This window comes from Aptenodytes patagonicus, chromosome 1 (assembly GCF_965638725.1).
Source record: "Aptenodytes patagonicus chromosome 1, bAptPat1.pri.cur, whole genome shotgun sequence".
NCBI lineage: Eukaryota > Metazoa > Chordata > Aves > Sphenisciformes > Spheniscidae > Aptenodytes > Aptenodytes patagonicus.
In genome coordinates, this window is record NC_134949.1 from 202,521,083 (window position 1) to 202,537,724 (window position 16,642).

At 40.8% G+C, this 16,642-nt stretch overlaps 2 protein-coding genes across 2 annotated transcripts in view; one reads left to right on the top strand and one right to left on the bottom strand.

The window, feature by feature from the left end:
- Positions 1–11,121, bottom strand: part of BRCA2 (BRCA2 DNA repair associated) — a 41,391-nt gene extending 30,270 nt beyond the window's left edge. The window contains exons 1-8 of the mRNA XM_076364281.1: positions 11,043–11,121; positions 9,998–10,246; positions 7,816–7,921; positions 6,942–6,994; positions 6,792–6,832; positions 6,573–6,684; positions 4,711–4,766; positions 3,656–3,770 (exon numbers count right to left, since the gene is read on the bottom strand). Of these exons, the coding sequence (XP_076220396.1) occupies positions 3,656–3,770; positions 4,711–4,766; positions 6,573–6,684; positions 6,792–6,832; positions 6,942–6,994; positions 7,816–7,921; positions 9,998–10,246; positions 11,043–11,121 (811 nt within the window). The remainder of the gene's footprint in view (positions 1–3,655; positions 3,771–4,710; positions 4,767–6,572; positions 6,685–6,791; positions 6,833–6,941; positions 6,995–7,815; positions 7,922–9,997; positions 10,247–11,042) is intronic.
- A 3,649-nt stretch (positions 11,122–14,770) lies between these two features.
- Positions 14,771–16,571, top strand: ZAR1L (zygote arrest 1 like). Its single transcript, XM_076358264.1, has 4 exons — positions 14,771–15,376; positions 15,698–15,790; positions 15,938–16,012; positions 16,428–16,571. Exons 1-4 carry the CDS (start codon positions 14,771–14,773, stop codon positions 16,569–16,571), a joined length of 918 nt encoding a protein of 305 aa, XP_076214379.1.
- The last annotated feature ends 71 nt before the right edge of the window (positions 16,572–16,642 follow it).

The following is a 16,642-nucleotide window of genomic DNA, read 5'->3' on the forward strand; positions in this document are numbered from 1 at the left end:
ATAACTTAGGAACAGCGTTGTGTTTTTATAGGTAAATACAGCTTTCAATTTTATGGCAATTAACAGCAGCTGTTAGAGGAAACAGGAGGCAAAGGACATACATGCAGATGCCCTGGCCTCCTGAGGACTGTGGTGGTGAAGCAGGTTTCCAAAAGGAAACCTAGCTGTCTCAGAAGAATTTTGTTTTTTCTACAGACAGGAGAATGAGTAGGTAATTTTACAAGATAAATGTCTAGATTTTTTTCCTCCAAAGTTTATACCAGATAGTAGGCACCAAACACCTTAAGAAGCTGCCTATTTTTGTCTATAACTGGCAGCTAAGGAAACAGTTTACTAGAATCATCCTTAAATAACAATCTTTTGCTTTGATATAGAATAGTATAGTGTCTAGAAGGATTTAGAAAAGATTCTCTTTTTTTTTTTTTAATTTATTAGGAAGCTTTTAAGAAGTTCCAAATGATTGGCACAAATATTAGAAAAATAATGAGAATTTTTTGTTTGTGTAGAGAAATAATATGCAGTGGGGAAAAAATAACCTAAACTCTACTTCATAGACAGCCTTAAAAGCTTATACATACCAAATAAAAATATTACCTTCTCAAATGTATGAAACTAGGCCTACCTATCAAAATATTTCACATTCAAAAAGATAGCTAGGTTTTATTTTGAGAGTACTTTTTAAGGCTTTTTCGTATCAAAGAAATTGTAACCAAGTACCTAGAAAACATCCTTGTCCTCTGTTTTCCTTGGGCACATAACCAATAGCTTAACTTTTTCCATAAGCCTTTTTTAGGTACAATTTCTATAATTTAGAACTATTTTCCCTATTAGAACTTTTAAATAACCTAGTGTATGAAAGATTTTCCATTTGGAAGTCCACAGAAGATTTCCCAATACTTGGTCACACACATCCAACTATTTGTAATACATCCATTAATGGTTCATGCCCATGCTGTAGGCATAAAACCACCTCTTTCATCACATCTCTAACAATTACCCATTCTCTTTACTTTCTACTTTTTGCCTGAGTGGCAGAAGGTATCACTAAACAAAATCTCAAAAAGAAGAAACTAACACTACACATTGAGTGTACAGGTCCTTTTCCCTTATTGAAGGGCATTCCTCTGGAGTAACTTCTGTGCTACTGTAATAATTTGTCAACAGAGCTTTCTAAAAAGACACAGTTGTATTTTTTTTTATTTAAACAGAAGCCACTACCTTTAATTGAAATAGAAAACCAGGAGTATCTGAAAGATTGTAAAGATACTGGTTGTACACTGAATAACCTGATGCTGGGGGGGGGGGGGCGGGGGGCGCGATCAGAGAAGCTCATTTTGAATTCTAGACTCACTGGAGGGTCAGTGAAATTACAACCCCAAAACCAAGGACTGCACAACAGAATTCTCCTGTTTTCTCAGTAAGTGCCCTAACCAGGCAATAACTACTTAATTTGTTTTCTCAGTGCCTCTCTTTCTGGGCAAATAATACAATACTCAGAAAAAAAAGAGGCTTAAACATTGGATGTTTCTGCTCTGGAGTCATACATTGACTGACTATTAGAACATATTGTCCCATTTCAGGTCGGAATCCTTATTAGCAGAGGGTATTGAACCTACTTGTCCTACTTCATGTATAGTTCTAGACACTGAGGTTAAAGATAGACCATTTACTCTGATCAGGGTTATAAATTGAATGAACGATGTCATTTTGTTTTTTGAATTAAAGAGTTTAAATATGAAGTTTTGGGCAACAGGCCAGGGTGAAGTATGTAAAATGTTACAGAATTTCATGTTTCCCACTAGTTTTTCAATTTAAATAGCTTCCCAGTCAACATGCTGATTACTATGTATTTGAAGAATCTTAACTCTGAATCCATGGTTATATACTGCCACCCTGCCACATATACCTACAGTAAAGTTGTGAATTCTGCTACAAGGGCCAGATGCCTAAAGCTTTGTGCTACAGTGACCAGCCTTAGGCTTACTTAAACTAGGGACATGAACCTTAGGAATTAATGATTGGGTTATAAATGAATATGGTTAATGAATATATGCAAATTTAGCTCCTTTTGTAAAATTCTGAAGTGTTAATACATGACAGTACATACCTCGTAGTCCATGGTTACACTAAATATAAACAGTTAAAAAAAGTTTTCCTCTTCCCCCAAACTATTACAACTAAAATAAAAAAAATCCAGAAAAAATAATATCTCTGAAATATTTGGCAGTTCTTGTACTTTGGACTGAGTGTATATATTCAGTCTTACTGCCATTAAGGACACAACTTGTACAATGTAAATAATCTCTTCATATCCTTAAAATCATGTAGGTATTCAAATCAATGTTATGATCTCTCTTATTTTCTTTGACTGAAACAAAACACATACCTCATAAAACTGATTGCCTTTCATGATCATACAACACTATTCCAGAGAAAGCCAACATTTGAAAGCTACAAACATGGAGGTTTGAGCTATCCTTTTAACATTGCATCTTCAAATGCCATTAACTATTATCAAAAAGGGAAAACGGAGAAGGGGGGGGGGGGGAAGAGACATTTGCAAAAGTTATTTTGTACTTTAAAAGAAATGGGTTTCTTCTTCCTCTTGTTTTTACTCAGACATTGTTTTAACTAGCCTTCTCTACTGTAGTATGGGATGTAATAAGCCATTTTGGAACACAGTACAGGACATTAATTTGTCCTTAATTTCTAAAAGTATTTTACTGACTACAGATTACTTGAATCTGTTTACTACCAACTACATTATTCTCAGCTTGTTTGAGCCTACAATATAAAAATAGCAGTATATATCGCTCTACAAGCAACAATGCTTCCTGACCACCGCATTCTCAGCCCTCGTCAAATTCTAAACTGATTCTTTCACAATTCCTACATGTACCACCAAACAATATTTTTAGGGCAGTCCATTCAATTCAGAGAAAGAGACATACAATCCTAAGGATATATTGTCCTGTGTCAATCTCTGCAGCACCCTTTTATACCCACACATGCTGAACAAATTTGTTAATATTCTTCCCTTCTGCCATCATTTCTCGACAAAAATCAAAAAGCTCACACTGAAGTGTACATTTTCACTTGTTCACTAACATGATCTAAGAACACAGAATGAAAACATTTTTTCCCCTTGACTGAGTATTTTCTGCATTCATTTAAGAAAAATCAACATTTCTTTTCCTAAATGATGTCATGTTTTGAACTACTAATAGGTGAAGTAAATGAAGAAAGGATATAGCCAGATTAAAAAACAAGCTCACCACAGAATAATGAGCATTAGGGTGAAACTTCATTATAAAGCTAAACCTATTGAATAGCCAGAAGTAGTAGTCTTGCTCCCCCTTGAGCCTGTACCACTTTTCTCTCTCAGCTCTCCCATACAGTCTCACACCTTCACTTACACCAGTACTAATCTGGTTGTCATCCAGTGGCATGGTAACCTGATTTAATTCACTCACTCAACAGAAACTGATTCCCTTTTCTAAGGCCAGATTAGTTTTACAAAGTTGAATCAATTCAGGAAGTGGGAGTACACAGTTGGTAGAGGAAATAAGCCATAGGATCAGCTCAAGACATACAATGTAACTTTACCCTCAGTCTTGCTTCACAGTATACTCAGTAGTAAAGCATCAATGCATACCAAAATCTCTGATGTCATCTTCAGCATTTAGCTTTACTGTCTCTGGTACGGACAGCGTACTTGTATCACTTGTCCCAGGACATTTATCACGGTTGGAAAAAAAGTTGTGCAAAATCTGTAAACCAAAGACATAAGCTGTTATATTACATACCAGTAAGTGTCACTTTAACAGTAAAGCATGCAACTCTAAACATTTACTGCAGCATCTGAATAGTTCTGCATCTCTTGAAAGGTAACATTTTCACAGGTACACTTGAAAATAAATAAGCAGATAATTCCCATTTTCAATGCCAACCAGGTTCCATTCTACAATCAATTTAAGGGCAGCGAAGGGGTTCAGCAGTTTACTATGAGCAAGCCTCTCAAAAAGGAACAAAGGGGATATGAGGAAGGAGAAAGCAGTTTTGCTTATTTTAACTTGTAACGGTTTGTTAACTGTGAAGTTTCAAGTAGTTAAGAATCAAATGTAAATTTGTAATTGAATCCTATTCGTGCCATCGTTGGTTTTCAGTCTGAATAATCATTCAGCTTTCATATACAGAGTAAAATTACAATTATGCAGGAACTCTCCCTAACACTATCAAAGGACTGAAATTAATACTAAACTTCAACTCTTGGTGTAGTAGTTGAGCACAAGAAGTTATTGCCAAACAATAACTCCCAAAACTTTGACAAAAGAGGAATAAAAAACAAACAAACCCTCAGGTAAGTAGCATATTACAATTCCTAGGTTTGATTTCTCTTTGAATGACTCCCACTGCTGCTGAATCCAAGTGATTTTGGTTTTTGTTTTGTTTTTTTTGTTTTGTTTTTTTTGTTTTGTTTTTTTTTTAAAACATAGCAAAAACATTCCTCAAAGGGGGTTATTTGTGAAAATAGTCTACAGCCAGGTTTTGCAAGTTTAGTTTTGTGAGCAGTAACTTTTAAAAATAGCCAGATGGGAGGGCCTAGAATGAAAATGACAGAATTTTTTATTCTTAGCTCAAGGAGCGTAAACACGTAACTGAATAGCTTAACTGAAATTAAAGAACAGCATAGCTCTTAAAACTACTTACTAGCTCAGCTCTTTCATCCTGTTGCTTTGCTCCAGAAACAGAATCATTCTCTCTAGCTTTAGAAGAAAGACAGACATGTCAATTCATTTGCTCCTAAGTGATTTGCTGAGCATGTTCAAACACGGTTGTGTTTTGGGAGGGTTTTCATTGGATTATTTTAAATGCAACTGAAATCTGTAAACAAAAAACCTACTAAAAACTAACTAAAAGTTCTAACTAAAACGTCCTACAGGTGAGGCTGAGGGACAGTGTAAAAATGCAGTTTCATAACAGCACAAAACACCCTAAATCATAGGTTGTGGTTTCTGCTACGTAGGTAGACCAGTTACCACCCTGAGCCCACCATCACTGCCATTCCCCTTTCCAGCAGTTATTCATGGCACTACTCTCTAATTTTTTCTGTCAAAGGATCTGGATGAGATCTTCAGGCCTCTGTCAGGAATTTGTTTTTTTTCCATTTCTTCCCACAAGAGCAGTAATATCTTTTCACCTACATTACAAAAGGAGAAAGCGAACCCTATTATTAAGATGCCTAAAAAGCAGTATATTCAAATAACATGTTTCATAGACACAGCATCTAGCTTCCATGTAGCAGCCAAATGACTCACTCTTTCCTTTTACAGGTGACAGATGGCAGGGAGTGGGCATCACTACTATAAAACACTAGGCTCGTCCAGGAAGTGGGAGAATGAGAAGGAGAGCTCAAACCACAACTCATCTCCCAGAAGAACATAATTAAGCTATGGGTACTTTCCCCAGCCTTTCTTTTCAGGTCACATCATTCCAAACCAATCAACACTCAAAATGGCACAACTCAGTAGCCTTGTGAATAGTACCACTCCCTCCCTGCCAACAGAGGAATCACAGAATCATAGAATATCTCAAGTTGGAAGGGACCCATAAGGATCATCGAGTCCAACTCCCTGTTCCTTGCAGAACTGCCTAAAACTAAACCACATGACTAAAAGCATCGTCCAGACGCTCCTTGAACTCTGACAGGCTTGGTGCCGTGACCAATTCTTGCATGAGGAGATTCCCAATTCTTGTATGCATTCTTAGTATGCTTTATAAGCTTGCATGCTTTGCATGTTTTATACAGTGATAGTTTAAAAACATTAAAAAGAGCAATGTCAGGAGATAAGCAGACATCCAGGTTTTCCCATTTTCTCAAGAGTTTTCATCAACAGATCATTAAGTCAAATTTCATTTTGCTTATCATATGCTAAAGAAATCCCACTTACAGCAACACCTTAGGTCAAGGCTTGATGTTTAGCATCACTGTTAGTGCCACTTAAACAGTCATCACTCACTCATTCTCATCCTCAGTTATGCTGGCACAGCTGTTTGCACAGCTGCACAGTAAATGAGGTCCAGGAATTGCCCTGTCCAAATAACCCAGGAAATATGGTCTTCAATTGGATCAGTATCTCAGTCTGTCTCACTGCATCAATATGATGGTAGGCACAGTGAGAGGGGTTAAAAATGCTGAAACCAGCACTGCTGCTGGAGAGTTTACTCAACAGGTTACCTCCTTAGACTTCATAAATATACTCACATGACTTAACCTAATAGTATCTACTTCTGTGACAGTGCAAAGCAATCATTATCTAATCCTCTTTCTACGCTTTGCTATGTTATTTCTAAATTTATATTCCCTAATCCCTTACACAAAGGAAGAAAACTTTTGAAAAGCAATGATAAGTTTAATTTCATTTCTTCCTTTTAGGGCTGCATTATTTAAAGTCACCCACTAAGCATCACTGTAAGAGTTTTGTCCTTTCTAATTAAAAAAAAAGAAAAAAAATCCAGTGTCAAAACCAGAAGTTTTTAACCCTTAGGCAAATGTACATTTTTAGAAATACCTATTATCACTGTTGCACCAAGTGTAGGAGGTGTGGCTAAAGAACTTGACCAGGACATATCTGGATCCACCTCTGCTCCCAGACTTTCAGAAATACGTTTTGGAGTTCTGACCTAGAAATAGATTTAACAACTATTATTTCTGTACAGAATTCTAAATGTACTACTCAGGAAAAAACCCCAAACAAACCAAAAACAAAATACAAGAATAAAATATTTACCTCCAAAAGTTTTGGTGTGCAAAACAAGCTTCCATATGGTCCTAAAAAACATTACGTAATAAGGACATTAAGACATAATCCCTAAGACATAAGGATTTATATCTACAGATATCAGATATTTTGTAAAACCAAAAAAGTGAAAATACAAACCAGGAATATTACTTCTCTGAGGTGTTCTGTAAGTACTCCTTAAAATAGTTGGACTGCAAAACAAAACCAAATTAAAAAAATATTGATTTCCCTTCTCAATTTCTGAAAATAAGTAAATATTTCAGACATTACATATATTACCACCTCCATTATTTTCTTTCTTTGCAACCATGGCTATTTCCCTGACTAAATAAAATGTAGATTTCTCCTAACCGTCAGTCAGTATTTTAAACCTTACCATAAGTTTATTTCAAGCTGTAAAATGCTTCTTTTGTGAAATATGTTAATTTTCAATGATGATTTTTCTGACAAATAGTATATTAGACTTCAATATAACCATGCATTTCTTAACATGCTGTATGAAACTATGGAAACTGGCTTAATTAATTGGTTTTAATTAAGTTATTAGTTTAACTGTTCTTATAATCAATGTGAGTACTTTGAGCAGATTTATCTGAAATATATACATTGAAATGTAGAAATAAAGGCTGTTACTAAAAAAAAAACCTCAGTAAATATTATAAATGGCTTTACAAATTACTACTTGAGAAGCACACGATACATCACTACTACTCTTTCTTGCACTGGATGTTGAGGAGTTGGGAAGCTGAAATAATGTCAACAAATGCCATACACCAGCTGTGAAGGAGTAGAAAAATAGAAAGGAAGAACACCTAAAAGCAAGGGAGTTTTCAAAATTACTTGGCATTTTATTTTCAATTCGCTTAGCAACTTAGAAGTATCATAAACATACAAGACATATAAGATTATTGACTGCTCTGAAGAAGTCTGTCAGTCAAATATGGTGGTTTTAATATTTCTTTTTGCTTAAAATACAGTTTATTTTATATTTGTGTTGACATATTTAGCATACCTAGCAGCAAGGCAGTTGCAGCAGGTACCAGGAGGAGAAGCAAGTATTTCATTTTCTTGATCTATTTTTCTTCTTGTGATACTTGGGCTTATCAAATTCTCTCTGCCTACAACATAGAAGATATTAATCAACACAATCTTGCAGAACTACAAGTAACAGTTTCAATTTTGAAGTTTAAAGATAAGCTTTAAAAAAACCTATGTAACGTCTGATTTTAGTTGAAAAAGCCCAACAAAACACTACCTTTTCCTCTAGTGTTTTGAACATGTTCAAATTCTATGTCCAAACAATGCTAAACACACCTCAAATGCACAACTAAAAATGCTCATTATGTCACTTTATTCATTTGATACATACGTGTTTCAGTACATTTCCTTGATATTATTGAAGTCACATATTCCATTTCAGTTTTATTATACTGTATTGTGCCCTTCTTGTCATTGCAGAAGTTATTCTTAGGAGAAACTCAATACATGTAAACATGCATTTGTACCATCTTTCCCTCAAATTTACTTAAGACATACACTTCTTGATTTGAATAAGCAGCATAAAGCAAAAATTATTTCTGGAACTGTTAGTGGAGGCACTGTCACTGGTAGCAGTAGCTATTTATATGCTACACATCTCCAGGCAAAAGAGAGTGTGCCCACCAAAGCAGCAGAACCCTCTGAACAGTGAGCCCCTCACATGAACAAGCAACTACTCAAACGAATTCCTACTCAGAAATTTCCAAACTTCCACATCAGAAATTACACCTAGGTTTCTGCATTTCTCTCTGCTTCTGAGTTCCTGAGTCCACATGCACAGCATGGCTGCATCCCAGGTGAAATCCATCAGCTTCCATCCATGCTCTTGTTTTCACAAGAAGTAAAAGTAGGTACACGAGCCAGTTGGCTCTAACCAAGAAAACCAGGAGAAAAAGGTCTTGAGCCAGCCACAGGTAACTATAGAAACTTTGGTAATAGTTGTCTTCCCTTCCTTACGGAGTGTATACAAATGTCTACATGCACAAGCACAGAGGAAAAGTAACCATTTTGAAACAGAACAATCATAAGGTTCCTTTATTTGTAACTTCTGAAACGTTACCAAGAATTCACTAGGGACTTAACACTGTAAAAGTCCAAATAGCTAAATTTAGAAGAAACATGTTCTCAGCTGAGAACAAGTTGAGCAGAAGTTCAGCAATGAACTTAAGAGAAACTAACAGGGTAGCAATATTCTATGGAAGTAATGTTATAAAGTATACTTGAACAGTAACACAGTTCTACACCTTTAAAGACTTTGCTTTAGGATCTAAGAACGATTCTGATAATAAAGGGAGTCTTGTGTTCATTTGTAACCTGTTTAGAAGAGCTTCTCTCACTGTTAGGAGGGCACAGACACAGTAGATGTACAAATCAGATATTGCAGGAACAGGGTTAGATATTCTTCCATTGAAAAGATTCTTCTATACAATCGTGCATACATTCTCCATAGAAAAGGTTCTTCTTTCTGTCCAAGGAGGATAGGTACTATGGCTTGCAGGTGCATCAAAAAGGAGCAGTGACATGTACTTTCATGACGTACTTGGGATTTGGAAATAACGTAGTGAGAAGTACCCATAAAAGTCATAGAACTCCTTGTCTCCAAATGGAAAAGTGTAACTTCTTTCCATGACTTATAGTTTTACTAACTCAAAGAGCTTAGTGCTTTGAAATCTTTCTAAGAAAGGTTAAGGAGTGCCCTACAGATCGCCTCATACTTCAGCATGATAAGCATCACTCTCTCTCGAAAAGATTTTCAGAGATTTTGGATAAAAAAGAAATTAGGCTGCTAAAAAAATTCACTCTGATTCTCAGTCACCAGGTTACACTAATAAGCTCCTTATATTAACAGTATTTAGAGCATTAGGACTAGGACAATATCTATTCTATGGGGAACTTTGCATGTATGTTACCAGTTTATTGCAAGGCTGAATTCATTAAGATTAATTCTGCATTTTTAGAGGTGATCTTCAGAAGCCTACTAAGATAACCTTTTTACTCATACAATTTCTGCAGTAGCATTATCTATTACATTAATAATCATCAGCTACCACAACAAAAAGTAATAATAATTAAAAAAAAAAGGGCTCTTGCTTCTGCAGGGCACAAGAAGCCTTTAAGTACCACTTTAAAAAAAAAACCAACCAAACATTACTCACTTGCTCCTGTTTTTTTCTGATCCAGTTCTTTTCCAGAAGAACAAGGTGGCAATATCGTATTTTCTTCTTTAAAAATCAGTGGAGTTGATGCCAGCTGACTGTATGTGGAGGGTTTTGCCCTCGGAGTTTTAAAAGATGTTTGATCAAGCCAGCCAATGGGACCATCAAGTTCTCCTAACAATTTAGGCTCATATGAGGGTGCTTCTGCACTGAGTTCTTCAAACCAGTTGAGACTGATAGGCCCTAAGTCTATGAAGAAAAACATACAGAAAATCACATTTAAAAAAAAAGAAAGAAACCTGCCAAATGGCACGCAAATAACACATGACAACAAGTATGAGTTCATATGTTATTAAACCAGGACATAAAACAGAAATCTTCATTCTATGTATGATACATGTAAGAAGACCGTAATTAGTTGTAAATTAATACAAAATCAATGCTCCATGCAGGATGTGAAAACACATTAGGCATTTAAATGCTAGTAGCAAAACGCATTACTCCTTCCATTATCATACGTCTGTTATTTTGTTTCTAGATAGCTTTGAACTCTAACACCCCACAAAGTATCCAAGAACGCCTGCCCAAATTCTCAGACCATTAACAAAACTAATCAAAGAGCAGATAAATATCCAGTTTGTTTAAAATTAAAAGTATACATCTGTCTTTCAGTTTATCTCTTATTTTACTCAGACTGGCAAGTTAAACAGGTTCCTTTTAACATTAATAAATCGTACGACTACAGGTGCATTTGGCAAAAGACTAAACCTGGCCTGCATGCAGGTACCTAAGGAAGCCACAGCTAAAAAACAAGTACAAAAAATAACTTAGTACACATGATGGAAAAAAGCTACAAATAAAATTTAAACAGATATTTAAAAAAAGGTAGATATTAGTGAATACAGATTTGGGGCAAGTAGAGCTGCTAATAAGTTGCAAGCATATAACTTTTATATGGAATATACAGCGTACAGCAGATGTGTATAAAATAGCAATGTCCAGAAAGCAACCCTAATAAAATTTATTTACTGTAGACAAGCTGTACCTGATTCACTGCAATGCGCCTTAAATATTTCAAAGAAAGTCGGTCTTTCCACAGGTTTGTAAGCCATTTTCTGATCCATAACATTACTGGAAGAGTTGTTGAAAAACCTGAGAAGAAATAAGAAAACACTTTCATACAGTGCTATTCTAATGTCGTGGGGCTGCAAGTCTTAACCCCGCTTTCCTGCACTTCTTGGTGGGTGTGTCATAACCCAATCTCTTCAGCCTCTTCAGCTTTAGGACTGTGATATGTATGTTCAAACACCGCAATGATGAACACGGTATGAAAACAACAGACAAGAAGAGCACAGGGAATTATACCAGAGATAATAAAAATACTCAGCAAATACAGCAGAGGAATCAAGATGGAATGGGTAGAACACTTTTGAGGTATTTTAAATATAAATAAAAAATCCACACTCACTACTGTATGTTAGGATATAATACATACTATTACATATAAACTCTTACAACCATTACAACTTATGTGCCAAGAATTTGACTTAAAGTTGCTTTCAAGTGGAGCAGACATTGCCAGTTTTGCAGTTCTGTTAAAAAACAGGTATAAGATGGCCATAGAAACTTTCCTGTTTATTTTGTTTCCACTGTAAAATCAGTTTCCGACGATTGCTGTTTTATACACACTGCCTTACCAAAACGATGGGAAAGACAGACATTTAAAAAAAGGGTAAAGGCTACCCTAAGACAGAAAGTCAAGAAATTAAAATCTGCTTCAGAAATACATTTTAAAAGACGAAGCGACCTATCCACGCAGCTTCCGGCTAGGGAAAGCTCCTGCCGGGCAACCACCCACGCACGGGGCGCTGCCCGTGAAGCCGCCACCGGGTCACCCCGTTGGGCCGAGGGGCCTCAGAGGACGAGCCCCAGCCCCCCACCCCAGCAGGCCGGTACCTGCAAATCCCCGCGCCGGCTGTGAGAAGGGCGGCAGCTTAACCCCGGCGGGGTTAAGCCCCCAGGGGGCAGCAGGGACGCCCCCCACGGGAAGGGGGGGCGGGCAGGGCCGGGCAGGGCCACACGCGGGGCGTTTACCTCCCTCCGGCCCCTCGGGCGGCACGACGGCCGCAGCATCCCCTCACGCGCGGGGCGGGCGGGCCGGCCTCCCCCGCAGAGACGGCGGCGCGCGCGGCGAAGGGAGGGAGGGAGGGAGGGGGCGGCGCGGCCTCGCCGGACCACGCGCCCCCGCAGCGAGCTGGCCACTCCGTTCAAAGCTTGGCGCCAACACACCCCCGAGCACCTGCGCACTAAGAGCATCCGCCTTCCCCGGCCTGTACGTCACGGGAAGGAGGCGGTGTAACGGCCACCACCGCCTCTCCTCAGCGGCCCTGGAGCGGACCCGCGCTCCGTCGTCCCCACCCCTCCAGGAGGCAGGGCGAGGGGGCCGGAGAGGTGTGGGGCCAGAGAGCCGCGGGCGGAGGAGGAAGCGCTGTGTCTTTTGTAAATGCTTTCCTTCCGTGGCTGATTTCTCGTATTACAAAAAGGCAGTGTCCTGAGCCAAGTGTCAGCCAGCTTCTTTTATTCACACGCCCCTATTTACATGAGAAATGAAGTATCACATCCGAAGTTGACATATTCCAACCTACTGTTTAATAGCAGTTAACACCAACGTCCCAGAAAAGGCTCCAGAAGTCTTACAGTGAGCAGCAGCACTGTGATGGAGTGTCATTGCCTGCGGCGGTCTCAACGTCATCTTCTTAGTCTGGTTATGTAGGCCTTGACGTGTAATTATTACGGTTGTTGATGTTATAATAAAGAGAATATTATTCTCCATATACATGTCCATTCCCATTTTGACTTGATAAGTTCTTGACCTCAGCAATGAGTTCATAAAATAACTTCAAGTTGGGTGGAAAATTCTTCCATTACCAATTTTGAGCTAGCCATCTTTCATTTTAGCTGGATGTTCATCTGCTCTTGTGTTATAAAGGGGTTTCTTCCTACCTCTCCACACCAGTCCTTATTTTACACAGTTTTATCACACCACCTGCTCACTCATCAGTCACCTTCTTCAGTGTCTCTTCATACAGTCATTTTTCCATGTCCCTCCTCCTTCCAACGAACTTCTTTTAACTTCTAATCCTGCAGTGTCCTGGGGAGGTGCAGTAACTTCCCCAAATGTTCCAGAGGAGGCCATACCATTGTTTTGAATGATGGCACGTAGTTTCCAATTCTATCTCCATCTCCCTCCCAATGCACCCTAACAACTTACTCTTTTTGCAGCCACACCGCAGTCCGAAGTTTTAACTTGGTCGTTGCGATACCCTGGTTTTGCTTTCAGTTAATACAGCCGGTGCTTTGAAAACCCAAGCATAACGTGGAGCCTTGAGACATCTTGCTTGTAACTATGATGAATGTGTTTCCTGAATCTCAACCCCTTTTTGTTCCATAAAAATGTTGTTTCTTACTGATTTATTTTAGACACTTGAAAGGATCTTTCTCAAATACACTGTGAACGTTTAAAGACATCATCCCTACCAGCTCTTCTCTAGCCCCTATCTTGTTGGCCCATTGAATTTTATAATGTAGCGCTTTCATAAAGGTGGTGAGGAGTCTTGCAAAGAAATCATTTCACATCACAGCAGGTCCAGGGATTTGGGGATTCTACAGTCTCTAAAGACTCACATACACAGTTTGGATGATTTAATTATATGATTTTAACCATATTACCTTAGAATTGAGCTAAAGTGATGTAATTATGGAAGAAGGACTATTAGTCTAACATGCAAGTGCTTGTATTGCTAAAATTTATTTCATTATACAGGTATTAAGCTACTTTTCCCGGGATAACTGTTTTCCCTCCGGAGCGTTGTACAAACTGAAGTATATTCCACCTTTTCCTAAACCAATGCAGCTGATAGAAAAGCTGCATGTAGACAATCCCCAAGTAATGGGGCAATGGGGATGCTCAGACCTTTTAGTACCGAGAAAGACTTCTTTTCAGAGATGTAATCGCCTGCATTCTTTGCTCAGTTGCCTGTGGGGTACCCACATTACCTGGGCTTTGTTAGTTTCCCAAACCCCCTCTTCCTTTTTTTAAGACGGTAAACAGGAGTTGTGAGCAAGCAGAGCTCCTCTCCCTACGAAAGCCATGGTTGCCCCAGCTATGGCTGAATTACATCTGTTCTTCTGCGCAAGGTCTTGCAGAGATGTGCCACTTTTTGAGCCCCGATTACTTCTCAGGGCTTCTTACGCAGCTCTGTCAGGATCTTCAGCTGCGTAAACAACTGAGACTTCAGCCCTGGATTTGTTAGTCCAGCTCCTAGCCCTGTGGCTGCCACTCCTACCTGAAATCACAGATGAAGGCCTCCAGGAGCAGAGCGAGCTGGCCTGCGTGCACGTGGCACAGCTGCAGGCGAGCTCTGTACAGGCCTTGGCCTTCTACAAAGATCTTCGTGAGGTAAGGAAGGGAAATCCCGTACGTCATGGCCGGAACAGGGGCTTCGCGGCCTGCCTGTCCAGCCTTCCCACGCCGCCTGCTGGGAAGCACGTCAGCTCCCGTCTCAGCTCAGCCTCCAGGGAACAGCTCTGGGGGCAGAGGTGGGGGCAGGCCCGCAGCCCTCCCTTTGCAGTCACCCTCCCTCCCCCCCCAGCTAGCCCCACCGGGCTGGGGCCAATTTCCCCGTCAATTAGCAACAATTAGCAGCAGCTCTCCAGATAAGATAAAGGCAGGGCAGGGGGACAACCAGGACTGACTTTTCTGTGACTGTGATCATGGAGGGCTTTGTCTATTCCCCCTTCAGCACATACCAGGGCTTCAGGGGCAGCCTCGCACCAAGCCGCAGCGGAGACCCAACGGTGAAGCAGCCCAGCTGGAAGCAGAGCAAGAGCAGCGGCATCAGCCCCTTCCTCGGGGGTCCCCTCACCCCCATGCCCTCTGACTACCTGGACAGCTACCGCCGGGCCCAGCTCCAGGCCCTGCTGTCACAGGTGAGCCCTGGGCTGGCGCCGCGGCTGCGCCGGGCCAACACCAAGGAGGTGGGCGTGCAGGTGAACCTGCGGGCTGATGCCGCTGTGCAGTGCTCGCTGGGGCCGCGCACGCTGCCTGTTGGCTGCCCCCTTAGCCCCGCTGCCCTCCGCGCCCATGGGCACCTTGCCCTCTACTCACCTGTGCCGGACCGCCGACTCTTCACGGTGCCTGAGGCAACTGGCCCCCAGGAGAAGGAAGAGGCATCTGAAACGACCCCCGAGGAGCAGAAGGCGGAGGATGGTAGCAGAGAGCAGCAGGAGGGCCAGGCAGAGGCTGCTCTACCGAGTGAGGAGACAGCAGAGACACCACGGGAGGAGGCTGCAGCCCCCAGACGGCGGGCTGCCTTCCAGGTGTGCAGCGCTGGGACACCGGGGCCTGAGGAGAGGCTGGGACCTGGTGCAGCCCGCTCTGGGCAAGAGGGGTGGGGGCCGATCCACGAAGCAGGTCGGAGAGAAATCTGCTCTGGAGCAGGGAGAGGCGCAGTGGTCCTCACCCTGGCTCCCCGCTCAGGTCTGCACACTCCCCCGCCCCGGGTTGGTAATTCCCGGGCAGCTCTGTCTCCCTTGCAGCAGTGGAGCCTCCTGCCTGTGAAAACAGGTGGTGTAATGAGGAAGCTGGGCTGGGTGCTCCTTGTGGTGCTGGAGGCTGCTCAGTGAACTTTCTCTCTGCAGTTTTTGGAGCAGAAGTATGGCTATTTCCACTGTAAAGACTGCAAGACCAGATGGGAGAGTGCTTATGTGTGGTGCATTTCTGGAAGCAACAAGGTAGTTAACAAGTCATTTCTTGCTCCTGAGTCTTGTAAGAATGGCACCAAATCTGTGCCAAATTACATGTTTTGGCACAAATTTAGGTACCTCTATTGAACACCCTGAGTAAGCCTCTATAGTAACTGAGAGCTTGCTTTTTTTCAGGTGTACTTCAAGCAGCTCTGTCGCAAATGTCAAAAGGGCTTCAATCCCTATCGGGTGGAAGCAATCCAGTGCCAGGTAAGTTACAGATTTCTGTATCCTGGTAAGACTGCCAGAGTTTGTCATATACTCTAATAGTTTACAGTTGCTGAATTCGATACTGACTTTATCTGGAAGAGAACTTGTTTTCATCAAAGTACTAGGAAATGTTATTTGGGAAAGGTGTAATGGGATAGGACTCCCTCTTCCCGCAGATGGCTTACATGAACGGTTTTCTGTCCATACAGTGTTATGCCTAGCTACACCTAGGGTAGGGTTTTGTGCTTCTAGGTGAGAAGGCTCTTACAGCTTAACTCAACCGGGTTTTTATCACAAGAGCTCTTTTAAGTGTATCTGCCCAAATGTGTTGCTATGATTAAGGAAAACTAAATGTCAGCCTAACATGGAGTGAGCACCTTTGATCTACTACTAATAAAATGTCTCGTTTCTTAAGACCTGTTCAAAGACTCGTTGTTCCTGCCCTCAGAAGAAAAGACACATTGATCTCAAGAGACCTCATCGCCAAGAACTTTGTGGCCGCTGCAAAGGCAAGAAGCTGTCCTGTGATAACACTTACAGCTTCAAATACATTGTCTGATCCGTGTGCCCTCTTCTGATTTGCACTTTGTCAGTCTCTTGCAATGTTTTGACTTTAGGCTTTTGACCTGG

What these genes read in the sequence shown, in the direction of transcription:
- ZAR1L (XM_076358264.1), top strand. Translation starts at nt 14,771, where the DNA reads ATGGAGGGCTTTGTCTATTCCCCCTTCAGCACATACCAGGGCTTCAGG. An exon ending in GACGGCGGGCTGCCTTCCAG is followed by an intron (nt 15,377 to 15,697) that starts GTGTGCAGCGCT and finishes TTCTCTCTGCAG; the next exon opens with TTTTTGGAGCAGAAGTATGG. An exon ending in GCATTTCTGGAAGCAACAAG is followed by an intron (nt 15,791 to 15,937) that starts GTAGTTAACAAG and finishes GCTTTTTTTCAG; the next exon opens with GTGTACTTCAAGCAGCTCTG.